This window comes from Acanthochromis polyacanthus, chromosome 20 (assembly GCF_021347895.1).
Source record: "Acanthochromis polyacanthus isolate Apoly-LR-REF ecotype Palm Island chromosome 20, KAUST_Apoly_ChrSc, whole genome shotgun sequence".
Taxonomy (NCBI): Eukaryota; Metazoa; Chordata; class Actinopteri; family Pomacentridae; genus Acanthochromis; species Acanthochromis polyacanthus.
The window spans coordinates 24,914,406-24,928,265 of NC_067132.1; the positions used below are offsets into that span (position 1 = coordinate 24,914,406).

General features: G+C 40.1%; 1 protein-coding gene across 6 annotated transcripts in view; it reads left to right on the top strand.

The window, feature by feature from the left end:
- The window catches only part of LOC110965782 (RNA-binding Raly-like protein), a 114,239-nt gene that overhangs the window by 86,185 nt on the left and 14,194 nt on the right, over window positions 1-13,860 (top strand). For all 6 annotated transcript variants that reach the window (XM_051940194.1, XM_051940191.1, XM_051940193.1 and 3 more), the window contains 3 exons: window positions 8,034-8,109; window positions 9,236-9,283; window positions 12,473-12,654. In XM_051940194.1, coding sequence (XP_051796154.1) covers window positions 8,034-8,109; window positions 9,236-9,283; window positions 12,473-12,654 — 306 coding nt within the window. The remainder of the gene's footprint in view (window positions 1-8,033; window positions 8,110-9,235; window positions 9,284-12,472; window positions 12,655-13,860) is intronic.

A 13,860-nucleotide genomic window follows, 5' to 3' on the forward strand; every position in this document is an offset into this window, starting at 1 on the left:
CGCGACTACGATGGCAACGAAGCATGTAATCATTGTCATTGTGAGCCTGGCATCGCCATTTAGCTCAACATTAAGCACGACAACGCCGCAGCATGGCTATAATCTCTTAGTCTTCCTCTTAAAAGTGGAATCATTAGCTCGTGCTTGTCATTAGCAGCATTTTAATCTTAATTATTGGATGCTTTTTAAGTGAATGTACCTTGGGAGATGCTTTCCTCTTGTGCACAAGCTTAAACCTTTAAATCTGTATCAACAAATCTCTGTTTTGTTTTTCTGTCTAATAGAGCTCTAATCGTTTGTACCAGTGGTTCTGTTGGCACACTTTGATGCCAGCTGAAGTCCTGGACGTCCTCCAACTAACATGTAACATGAACAAGAGCTTTACTTAACTCTGGATGCCCACTTTGTAGCTGCATTGCACATCAACAGCATTGGAAAATGTTCTTTTAAGGCCCAGTTATGCCAAAAATATTGTCTCTGTCAAGATATTCTTTCAGACACGCATCATATCTAGTCCAGAAAAAGCTACAGAAGTAAGTAAATGTTAAGTTTGCGAGGAGTTTGATGTCTTTAAAGAAAAGTCTGAATCTCCGGCGTTTACTTTCAGGCCCACAGATGTAATAACTGACTCATCAATCGTTGTTTCCTTCAATTACAGCTTCTGTGCTCCACCGCAGCAGGTGTCCAAACAGGTCATTTGCTGCAAAAGAAAACCAACAAAATCAGCTGTGTTTTGGTTGCTGCGGTTTCTGTGACTGGTGAGGAGAAATTTGGTATAAATACAACGTAGTTTGACATGCAAATTGCTCCTTCTGGTGCGTTTTTGGCCATGCAGTGAGTGTAATTCAGAGCGAGGGGTTGAGTCACTGTAATATTTTGGCTGAAGGAGCTTTCACCAAATTTCTGCTCTGGCTGTAAATATCATTGAGGGTGTAATTTTGATGAGTAGTATAGTTTAAATGTTAGTTTATGGGAATTAGGGCTGATTATGCTGATTGATGTTGAGACAATAGTCTTTATCCATGCATTTTAAAGAAAGCCCTTTGCAAAATGAGCTATTGAGAGCTGAGTGATTCATTATCCCGATAGTGCAGAGTTCTGGCAGAAGAAATAGATTTTCAGGAATCTGCCAATCTTCTGATACTCTCCCCCCACTAATACAAAAAGGTTTGTTGGCTCACCGAGGCACAATCTGTCTTTCTTCCTGACCTTGTGCTGACCCCGGCTCCCCGTGCCTGTTAGCTCTTCCTCTGAAGCCTCGGGCTATTAGCTGGGTTTTTTTCCCCCTCCCTGTTTGAAGAAGGAATAGAGAGGGTGGACTGTCTCTTTCAGGAGGAAATAGAGAGCGAGAAAGCAGAGTCTGATTTGTTGTGGCTTCAACAGGACCGGCAGATTTTGTGCCCAGTCCAGTAGCTCATTCATATTCCTTCCAGGACTGTAAGGGTGTCCTCCTGTTCCCCGCGTCCTCACACGACTTAATGTTTTTTTGGATCCTGTCAATTTTCACAGGAGTACTTTCTCATTTCCAGTGATTCCCGTGCAATATGTTGCCATATGGCTCAGTTTATGGCTCTGATTTATTCAAAGCCTCTTCTTCCATCGTTCTGCTGTTATTCATCCCTCGCTAATGAAAGGAGGGGAGGGGAGAGAAATAAGACTTGCAAAGCTCTCGTTGGCAGCACAGGTGTCAAATAGAGAAAGGCCCCACAGGTGATGCTCGGCACTGAAATGTCTCATAATGAGCTTCCTCGGCACGCAGAGACACGGGAAAGAAAAATGGGACGTGAGATGGAGTGACGAATGGTGAGGTGGGTTCGATATCGTCTTGTGCGAGGGAAAGGGAAGGTGATGGAGGGAGAGGAGGGGGGATGTAGACAGAGGGAGAGACATTGAGGGATAGGGTGAGGCCGAGGGCAGAACAGTAGGCATGAGCAAGAGGAGTCTGGGGGAGACAGAGATGTAAGGTAGCAAATGAGACAAATAAAACACACGGGCAGCTTCCTCAGGGAGTCACGGATGCTTGTTTTCTTGACAGTGGAACACAGGTCTGTCTTCAGTGATTACTTAGACTTCGTGCCCCTGACTTTCCACCTGAGTTTACCTCCAGAACCTTGTTTCTCTCACGATTCCACGACCAATAACACCGTTGCCTTAAATATTTATTTTATACGCAGGGTTGTTGCTTGTTTCAGTATCTACAGACAAACAGACACCCTCCTCCCTCTCTGAGAGATTGGAAGTCGGAGGCGAGCGTATCTATAAATCATTTCGGTGCCGCAAAAATTCAAATTGCATCATGTGTACATTCACACAGCAGCGAGGTCGAGCCCTTCTCTTTTTTTTCATTGTTTCATTCTCTGCCGAGACCGAGCGGTGCAACACAACTCCAACAATACTTTGTAACTCGTTCAGCACCACGGACAGCTCCACCTCCATCCCCAGCTGCCTCGGATTGAGCAAGAAAGCTGGCCGACAGTAGAAGCCAATGGGGAAAAAACCAGAACTATAACTGACAAAAAATGAAGGTTTTGGTCCCCAGTGCAGAGAACATGTCAGTCATAGACCGAAATGAGTTTTTAGTGCTGCACAGACACAAAGTGTTCTGCTGAAAGTGCAATCAGAAATGATCCTGAGCAGCATGGATGGCAATTAGTTGCTCTCAGGCCCACTTCACACAAATAGAAGTGAGGAAGTATGAAAACATACATACTTTAATGCTGTTCATGGGGTCCCCTGCTGAAATAGTTGTTTTTTTTAAAGGTGGATGTACCGAAGCTGCAGGAACTGTGAAATGTGGTTACTCAATACCTTTGACCAAAAATGCGAAGTACTTTTGCATTTTAATATAATTTCAACTGCACATTCAGCTCTTGGTCATGTTCCTCTAACATTTCCTGAGCATTTTTTGCCTTTTGGTGGTGCTGTAGGGCATCCAGATATATCTGGATATTGGATGCACAATATAGCCCTAAAATCTGTATATATATTTTTTAAAGTGTCCTAAACAAATAGAATTACTTTTTACTGCTAAATATGTATTTACTTTTTCTTCTGTCTGTCTGAGCCTCTCCCTCTTTTCAAAGAAGCTCTCCAGAGACATTTTCTTGTTATTAATTTTGGCAGTGGTTAGATTGACGGCTTCATTTAATGAGTCAACTGCAGGAAACAAGCACAGATGGAAGTGACGGAAGACGATCTAGTAAATAGAACTCTGCTGGAAATTAAATGAAAAATTGAAGTTTTTTATTCTTTCTATGCAGCCCTGTACCGTTTCGCGGCCCGGTGGTCGGGAATTGCTGCTATAGAGGACTGCTTTTGCCATCTTACGTGTGTGCTTGGTCTGAAATAATGTTTAGGTGGGTGGTAGATGTCAAACTGAGGGCGTCATGAATGCCAGGAACAACTGAACATTAGTCTGTAGCAAGATAATGTGTTTTGCCCTTGTAAATGTATTATATATAACATGCTATTTCCCTTTTTAAGAAATGTAACAACCAAAAATGAGAGAGCTGAGAAACTGCAGGGTTTTCCACAGTTCTTTATATAGGAGGTGACCCATTTCAGCGGGCATGTATTAAAATTCAAAAAGCAGCAAACAGCAGATGCACCATTTTTCATTGCATCTACCATTTATATATGTATTGAGTCTGACCCCTGTTTAGATTATCTACTAATTAGGTAATAGACAGGAGGGAATATCCTGGACCTGATCACACTTTTACATGGGTATCATATTTTAAAGCTTTAATAGAGTTACAACTACTGACAGCTAGATAACCATTTTCTTCATTGTTACATCTGAAAACGTCTGAATAATGTGTAGTAGTGCCAACCTATTTTTGTTTTTTATTCCACTAATAGCCCAAAATATAGGGGTGTTAGAGTTACAGTGGTGTAAAACTGAGAATATACTCGCATTTAAGAGGCTGGTAACAGCAGAGGTTTAGCCTTTACCCTTTAAAAAGTGACTTAAACATATAATCGATGATTTAAAATGTGAGCCCATTAATCTTCAGTCAAGCCTTTATGTCAGTTTCCAGTTGATTGAACACCTAATCGTTTTTAGCTCTGAGCCGAGCCAAGTCTCACCAGGCTGAAAATGTGGTGTTGATTGCTCCAACAGCCTCAACTCTTGAACCAGACTTCCTGACAGCTTCCGTCAAAGTGAGCTAAAGGCTCTTCCAGCCTCCTGCCAGAGCAGCACAGCAAGGTTCTGACTGCCCTGTGTATAAACCATATTGGTTATAAAATGTGCTTCATAAAATTAGAGGATGTGAGGGACTTTTTTTTTAGGTTTTTGGATGCCAATTATATTTAGTCTGGCTGCTGTGGACTAATTAAAGGTTCGATCCTGATATCTGTGTGGGTAAACCATCAGGTTAATGAGCAAAACCGTAATTATCTCCTAAGTCAGCAGCATTGTCAGTCCCAACATCCTCTGTCAAGTATGCACACACTCATTTGCTCATGCAGCTCTGTGTGGAGGAAGAAATAAAACACCTCAGTGTTTTAGCATGTCTAAGTAGGTAGTATACAAACAGACCAGGGTTTAATCCTATTTCTCATGAGAGTAGCCACTGGGAGAAGGAGCTAAGAGTTTGCCAGCAGCTTATTTTCACCCCATTGCGATTCCACTCCCGGGGATTGAGGGTGCTTCCACTTTGTTTGGTGTCGGTGGTGGTGAAGGCGATGGGGATGCATGAATTATTAAAGCAGATGTGTGTAGCTGGAAGGGACGGAATCATAGCGAGAACATGGCGAGAAACAACAATTTGTCAGAAAGTGCCTTTAAAGTGATCTGTGCACCTACCAGGCACTTACCCGAGGCGCTTATTTAGAGGGAAGGAGGGCTGGGTTTATTCTCTCAAGGGCACCTTGTTGATTGGTATATTGTCTCCTGGTCTTAAACTTGTATCCTGCCAGTTATGAAATGGCTTTTCTAGTGTGCCGCTGCAATATTAAAAAAGGAGATGATGGGATTTTGTACTGGGTTTCGTCAGACTATGTGGAAAATTCTTTTATTTTTTGCCTCCAGTGATCCATTTCCTTCAACCTCCCTCGTGTTGTTTATTCATTTTGATTAGAATAATATCGCATTGCTTCTAAATGACCTTAGACAAGGCTGAGGAAGCTACTCTTTGAACTAAATCTCAGTTAAAAGTGCGATTCTGACCTCAGGAATGCAGCCTCATGTCTGCAGCCGTAAAGTTACTGGACTGTTTTCCTTTCTAGTGCTATACTTTGGTGCTGATTTTGACCAACTGGCTTCTCTCCCAGAAGCCACTCAGACTGCACAAAATACGAGGACCTTGCAACACCCTTGGCAAAGCACAGATAGCGATATGAAAAATTCTGCATCACTGACTGGCTGGAACACAAAACTCTGCACCTGATGGTAACTTTTTTTATATATATACAGTGAAACCAACAGCCGGCTATAAATCAAAGCTCTCCCAGCATCCAGCTTTTGTTTGAGTTTTTCTTTATATGCTTATTCTTTTTTGTTGTTGTTTTTATGTTTTCAAGGATTCTCCCCTGCCTTGAAAGAAGAATTTCATTTTGTAATCTTTCCAGTGCACCGTAGCAAGGTCTCCAGTCTTGCCTGTAGAAAATTGGCTCTGGCAGTGCACCTCGACTTTAGAGAATGTGTCCTACAGTAGTGCAGCTTTGTCTTCTGCTTTCTGAAATGTCGCCTGGAAAGTTCAGTTTTTGCGTCGGAAATAGGACAGAGTTCCCGAACAGCTTGAATCGTTATTTTACTCTTTATTATGAAGTAGTACTTTTCTGCTTCCTTGCGTTCCGGCGCCGCTTTGAACTGCATGCGGCGCCATCACTGCCATCATGAACCGTCGCTCTGTGTGAGGAATTTTTTGAAGAAGGAAAGTTGTTTGGCTTTCAGTGGCACAGTTTTTGGCTTTTACCGTAATTTAGGCTACGCTGCACAGCAGGAAGCACTGGGGTTGACTGAATTCCTGTGATGCCCCTCATATCGTATTATAATATAAAGTAGTGGATATTCATGTATTCATAATGGAGTTACATTGGTAACACTTTCTTAACCTCTCTGTTCCAATTACTGTAATGCAGTTGTGAGCAGATAAAGGGACATTTTTAGGCATTTCTAAATGTATTTGTTGAAAATAAATCACTGAATCATCCACAGCTGGTGCATAAACAGATAAGAAAAGCTGATAATAGTGTGTAATTTAAGTCTACTCACATGTAATTTCACACATGAACATGAATTCTTAGAATACGGTTACAAAAACATTTATTAGCTACTAATTATAAACTACTTTCTTGTTGTGGAGGGTGTTTATGAATGCATAAATGACTAAATAATAAAATAAGTACAATAAGTAATTTCCTAATACAGCAGGAGAAAATATGCAGTTTATAATTACAATAAGGATTTACTCAATATTTCATTAAATGCATTTCTATTCTGTATGTTTACATTGGTGTAACATTTTGTATGAAAGTAGAGAGGCTCAATATAAAATACTTTATTTTGAAACTCATCTGAGACCAATTCCACTGCCAGTAGCGGTAAATGTACATATTTTGTCCACATAACTGTATAAATCAAGTCTCTCCTGTGTAAAAATTAGCATATTATTCTACCTACTCCTATCACGATAACACAGTGGCAGATTGGAAGAACATTGCTTTTCAAATGTACACATTCCCTAGACGGAAAAATACTTCAACTCATATGTAAAACGTGCCAAAGCTTTTTATTTTAAAGCTTTTACCGGCTGATTCTGATGTTAAAGTTAACATAGTTTTGCTTTCCTATATGGAAGCAAACAGAGGCCCTAAAGATTTGAATCTTGTGTAACTTGTATGTAATTGTGGTATTTAATCACAGCTGAATGCTGTAGAATTACAGGTTGAGCAGTTGTCAAATGTTTCTCGTAGGGATTCATTTAAAAAAAACAAGTAAATTAGGTGTCTGTAGTGACAGAAAAGCCATTGACCCTGTGTTGATCTGATCTGTTAAGGTGCATTCTATCAGTCTTTTTCACAGACTTGTGTTGCTGTTTTAAAATATTTTATTTTTGACAAACTTTTACATGAAATGTAGAATATCGTAATTGTGAGTACATCAAGATTTTAAGCTTATGTTTGGTTAAGTTGTCAGATGCACCATCGGATGTGTAGCTCATTGCCAATTGTAAAGTGTAAAATAGAACGATTTATGTATTTTTGTTTTGCGACAATCTCGATTAAAATCGGCATGAGCCTGAACCCAGTTCTTTGCTTGCCTTTGTTCACACTTTGTCACCAAAGCTCATAAATTTGAATAAAAACCAGCATTATCAATCAATTATCAGTTCTTTTTCATTTAAATTCATCACACTGGATATTTATCCTGAACTAATATTGTTGTTTAAGGCCATGGGTGCATAGTAAAGTCCATAAGAGCATATGCCACAGGAACTGCAGCTGTCCTACTTGATCCCAGCATATTTATGCTCGCTGGAAGTCATTAAGTGTCACAGGAGACTTAGTCATGGTGCCCCTTTACCAGCTAAACTCCCACAATGCTATCTAACACAGATCTGTTTGCCTCCTCTGGTTGCTACAGTATTAAACATCTGGTGGTGCAATCAGGTTCTAGAGCTAAAATGAAATACAGTGTTTATTATTTGGAAAATAGCATCAGATTACCACTCATTACAGCACATACTAAATGATAAAAGTCTTAAATTAGACTGGGGCCAAAAAAAAACCTGATTGAGACATCTCTAATTTGTTCAGTTTCTGCCTCTGATAAATGGTGCAGTTTGGGTGATTTATTAAAAACTAACGTGCCTTTTAAACCTGCCGGTGGTCAGAGTTGGGTATTTCAATTACAGCAGATGCTTACAACTACATTGTAGCGAATTATACTGTGTTTTATCCCATCTAGAGTTTTTATATACTGCTGAATAAAGTGTCACCCGGAGATCTTTTCTGTTGCATTATTGATGAAGCGTTTATCAATGTCGTGACTGACAAGCGATTTGTTTTTCTCTGTGTTCTTACAGACATAAACATGGCCGGTGAGCCGAAGCCCTACAGGCCTAAAGCCGGCTCCAAACGGCCGCTCTCAGCTGTTTACAGGTAAAATTTGCCCTTTTTTCTGCTATACATGCAGAGGTGCAGCTCATAAATATTAACCATCTTCCACATACCTGCTGCTGCTGATGTAAATGCACCGTAATATTCATAGTATGAGATTTCCTATTATGCATGTGTTTTTTTTTTCTTTTTTAAACCTTGAATTTCTAATTGAGTTTTTAATTCTTTTTTTTAAATTCATTTCCATGTGTTGACTGGAGTTTATTCAGCCCAAGACTGGAAAGCTCAAAGGAGATGCTGTTGTATAAGCTTCATTAAGCATGACCCTGATTTTCGGGCCTGTACACAGCTCCTGGTCACAAACAGATCAAAGCAGCGCTTGTTTACTGCAGTCTTAATGTGACAGAGGTCTAGATGTGCTTTCTTATTCACCGGGACACTTTCCTGTGTCCTCTCAACGGCCGTCCATTGGCAAAGTTTATATTACCGCCAATTTACTCCTTTCTCAATTGTTGGTTTGTTTCATTACACATCTCACTTTACTAATTTATTGCTTTGTGCATTGTGTTATTATAAAACCTCATTTGCATTTTATAGCTGCAGCTGGAAACGTGCAGGATGTAATATGGTAATCATGAAAGAAGAACAGGAGAGGCAAAAAAACCAACACCATACTCTTCTAAATTGAAATAGTAATACATTAATCCTAATTAAAATTCCTCTGAGAACGGCAGCATTTCAGAACAGCCCCTTCTTTTCGCCTCTTCTCTTTATTTTATTCGTCTCCCTGAATTCTAAATCAGTTGCCGTCCTGAGCGTGCAGCATTGATTTTCCTCTCTCGGGTCTAAGAAAAGATGTTTTTCTCTTTTTTTTTTCCCTCCCCTCCTTCCTTTCATTTTCTGACTGTATTTGCCCTCCAAAACTTTTTTGTTGATCCTTGTTGATCTGTGCATGCCAGTGTGGCGAAGGCTCGCTGCTGCTTAACCTGCGATGAGCTTTAGGCATAAACTAGACCGTGTCCGTTCAAGTCAAAGCAGCTTGAGTTTGATCCGCTTACTTTTGACAGATCTAAAATGGCTCCTTTTAATACAATCCATCCCCCTTCCTTATCTCTTCCTCCCCGTCTCCTCTCGTCTCCCTCTCCTCCCCCTTCTGTCTCTTTCATAGTGGATATGAATTTGATTACGAGTACTACAGGGATGACTTCTACAGCAGGTATGTATCCTTCACATTTGTGCACATTATTGAGTTGGTTTTATGCAGTCAGATTAGGTATTTAAGGAAACTATTGTCTGTTAGTGAGGGCCTGCCCACATTAGTTAGTGTTGTAACACCTGTTGAGCGTTCTCACACCGCATAGTGAACGGTGGCAGATTTAGTATTTAAATTCCTATTGTTGTCTAAAATACTTCAATCAGTAGGCCAAATAAATACGTTAAGGCTCATATGTTACAGACTAAAACTAGCCATTGTTTCAGACCAGTTCTTTGTCCATGTTGTAGAAAAAAAAGAAACATTGTTCTTCTGTTGCATTGCAGGCTTAATTAATCATAGTGTAATGTGTGGGTTTAATGTGTGGTGGTTGGATCACTTTTCTAAGGAGGTGAAAAGCTTCAGCACTGTAATTTTACTGTCCAGCCTCGTAATAACAACAACACTTCCTCATTCTGATTCTCATGTGACCACCGTGACCAATCAGAATCATGAAAGGATCGGACTGAGATAACTATAAATGCAAACAACTATTTAAATATGTAATATGCAGTGTATTTCAAAATGATTTTATTATGTGATTTGTTGACACAACTCTGTAAACACTGTAATTGCAGGAGTTTTTGTATCATAGGTCACATTTTTTGCTGCTTTCAGGCCTAAAATAAACATGGCCGCCTATAACCAAACACCACATGGTATTTGTACAGAAAGATTCTTCTAAATATTATCTATACAATTGAGTACAATTGAAATTTAAAGTTATTTATAAATATATTGTAGTAAACCTATTGGCATGCAATAAATCCACATTGACTCGCACATTAATTTATATTAAATAACTCAGAAAGCCTTGGAGTCTTCCAGTCTTTTCTTCAGGAGGAAATGACATCATGTGGAGCAGGTCATGTGATCTGGAGTTAACACACTTCCTTGAGAAGTGTTTTTGTAATGGGTAACTTAGTTGAAAGGGATTTGTCAGACACCGATATAATTTGTTATTTTCCATAGAAAATTTGATATGTTGCCAAAAAAGAAATATGTCATAATTATCTCAACTTGATACAAAGAACACAATCAAACTATTTTTAATAAGCTTATTTTATTATAGTTTAGCTAATTAGAAGGTGGTTGTTATTCAATTCAGACGTTTAGTTAGTTGACATTTTAGTGATATCCAGTCATTTCTTTTAATAAGTGATTGTTTTCTTAATAAATAATTATGGAATTTATAAAAACATGATCATAATGAACATAAAAGCATCTTTTTTACTTTTAATAAAAATGTATGCAAGATCTATCCCATGGACTTCAAAAGTCCCTCAATTATATATTGACCTATAAACATTTTTACTAAATTAACTCAAGAAAATTAAAATTATGAACTTCTGTATCCTTCACTAGTTTTGTAAATAAGACAAGAAAAACTTCAAGATTCAATAATTTTCTTCTAACTTGTCTGGCTCTTTGGGTGACACAGTTGCTTTGATTTCTAAATTATTACAAGAGATGAAGGTGTGGGATGAGGAGAACCTGACAGGACACCCCTGGCAGTGATTTCTGAAGTGTAAACTTAAATCCAATAAATGGCAGCACAGAGCTGCTAACTTTACCCTAAACTGATTCCAGGACCATTTTCCTCACAGTCGGGAAACAGCATGAACTGGTTGTAACCCCACAAACTAATGTAGTTAGGTAATGCTCTGCTGCTTGGCCCTGGGTGCAGCGATTTTCATGCCAGGTTTGGGAACTTTTAAGGCACTTTTCGCACCTTATTTAAAATTTATATGTCAATAAAGTGCCTAGTGATAAATCTGGTGACTTCTGGGGTAGATGCTTTAACATTTTCCCCAAGGAGAGTCAGTAAAACGCTGAAATCTGTCTCGTCTGTCTGTGTTCAGTGAGCAGGAGCTTTAAATGGGCATAAACAAACAATCACTGATAAACACTGTTTGCCAACGGATGCACCTTCTCATTCGGTTTTGTTATAAGTGAATAAAAGTTAAAGTGAAGGTAAATTTAACTGAACTGTTTAAGTTCTATTTTTTATCTCAAAATACACTGGAGTGACTTCATGCCAGTGTTTGGATTCCCTCTATTTATACTTCCACAGTCTGCACAACAGCCTACATACAAAGTTTTGGGAATTGGCGGTAGATTTCGGTGCAGAATGCTGCAGTGATAACAGCTTAAAAACAATAACATGTAGGTAGAATCACTTTTATTTTAGATTTTTTTGCTTTATTTTTCCAGATTTCTATTTAAAATTGTTGCTACTGTAGTGACTAAGCTGAACATGCTGATGTTTTGGGGTTTTATTCGAGCACAAACCACTGTTTAATCCCTTGGTTATGCTTTTCCTCCTGTGCTTTACATTTGTAAAAGGCTAAAATGCAGAATATTGTTCTTACTGCAACCTCACGCTCACCGTGTCAACACAAATGCGAAGCTTTCCGGGCCTGTTCTGCTGTAATAATAATTGCTAAGCTGCGAGCAGACAGTATCTGCTCAGGGAAAGGGTTCAGTGACTGGTCAATAGAGAAGATTTTGATTGACTCGCCCTCATTAAGAGTCTCGCTTGTCAGATTTAATTCCGTAACCTTCCCGCAGAGGTACCTTGAAGAAGTCAACTTGTCAAAACGGGCTGGACAGATCGAGCGTGCATCACGAACGTGCTGATGGAGGAACACTTGTTTTCTCTCTCATTTGTCCGCCAGTGATCAGAGTGCTCATCTGCGGAGACATTTTTCTATTTTTCTAAATGTCAAACTTGTTGAGAGCCCACACAACACACAACAGTCAAAGCAGACGCCATCGTTTGACATTTAGCGCCTTCTTCTCTTCATCCTCCTCCCTTTTAGCGGATATATGAAGGGATTATTTTCACGCATGTAATGACCTCGATAGCCGTGTAGAAAGAAGGATACTAAATACAAACCAAAGTGTCCGCCCTTTGTTTTATGTGTGCCGTTTGAGAGGAAGAAGCGAGATGAATCCGCAGCAAATCTGTCTTGAAATACAATACCGGGAACAGGCTTTAGAAAGAGGCAATAGTGAGATAAAGTGAAAAACCTTTTACCTCCAGTAGATGGACTTTTTTTCAATGCTCCAGGGCCTCTTATAAATGGCGGTGAATTATAGAAAGATGTGCAAGAAGTGAAGTGTGATATTCGAGGTTTTTCTTCTCTTTAGGCTCTTTGACTACCATGGCAGAGTGGCCCCCCCACCCAGAGCTGTGATCCCCCTGAAGCGCTCCAGGGTGCTCACTCCTTCCTCCCGCCGCGGGAAGACCTCCTTCCCCATGAAAACCTCCTCCTCTTCCTCCTCTTCCTCCTCCAGACCTCCCACATCATCCTCCTCCTCCGGGGTCAAACGTACGTACAAGAAGGTGCTTTTTTACTTGCCTTGTGTTTACACCGGAGTGCTCTGATTTGACTTTTATTAGATTTATTTTTATTTTTATATTTATTTCGCAAAAGAACACGGCCTAATTACGCTAATGGCATTCTGTCCCCCCCTTTTTTTTCCCTTGAAAAACCGAAGGCTTAATGCAAATCTCCAAAACCATGAGAGAAAAAGGCGACGGCGGCATAATTCGGCTGTGCTACTTGCACCGCGCCACTATAAAAAGCTATTTAATTCACTCCAGCAGCTCAGAACAAGCCACACTGTAATGTAGAGCAAAACACTAAATCGCAAACACAAATATAATCCGAGCTTTCCGAGCTGCACCCATTCAGCAAACAGCGCTATTCCTGTCGCCCGGCATCCATCTGGATCTCATTTGGTCCTCTGATTAGCCGGTGATGCATTATAGCGTCCTAAATGTAATTAATGTGCGATTCGGCTGGGGGGTGGGAGATCTCTGTGGAGCTGTGGTCAGCTGTGTTTTCCTAAATGTTAGTCTCTATCCGTAGCCTGTGTAATTGGTTACAGTGTTTGTTTCATTGTTGCCTGTCTAGGCCAGTGTTATCAGCGCGAGCAGCTTGGTGGGGTCTGTCAGGAGGACCCAGCTGCAGTTGGTATTACACAGAAAGGCGGTGAGAAAAAGAAAAAAAAAAAAGCCCATCCTCTTTTTGGACAGAGTCAATGAATTCTCTTCTCTGTCTAAGCAGTGAGGCTGTATGTTCGGGAGTCTAATTTGCCCCTGCCAGGACCATGAAAAATCACTGTTTGTATAGACTTTGGCCTTGATAGATTGAGCAGCAAAATAAGGTTAGTTTGTCCAAACAACAGGGTGGGTTAGTGTGGGCAGTTTGGGCCACTTGGGTAGGTTGTAATTCACTTTCGGGAGGTAAAAAAGCAAAACAAAACAACAATCAAATGCAAGGGTCATGAAGATGGATACATGTGGGTTTTCACACTAAACCTTCTGAGACTGTCAGTTGAAGTGCTTTAACTTTTTTGGGCTGGCTAAGTCAATTAATAAAAGGCTGAAACTGCTACACGGATTTTTTGGGGAATGAGTCACAGTATCTGAGCATGTCTTGCCATTCAGCAGCCCTTAGAGAAGACCCCTATTTATATGAAAAGGAACAGAGCAAAGACTGTCATTTCAACGGGCAGGCTACAACCGCATG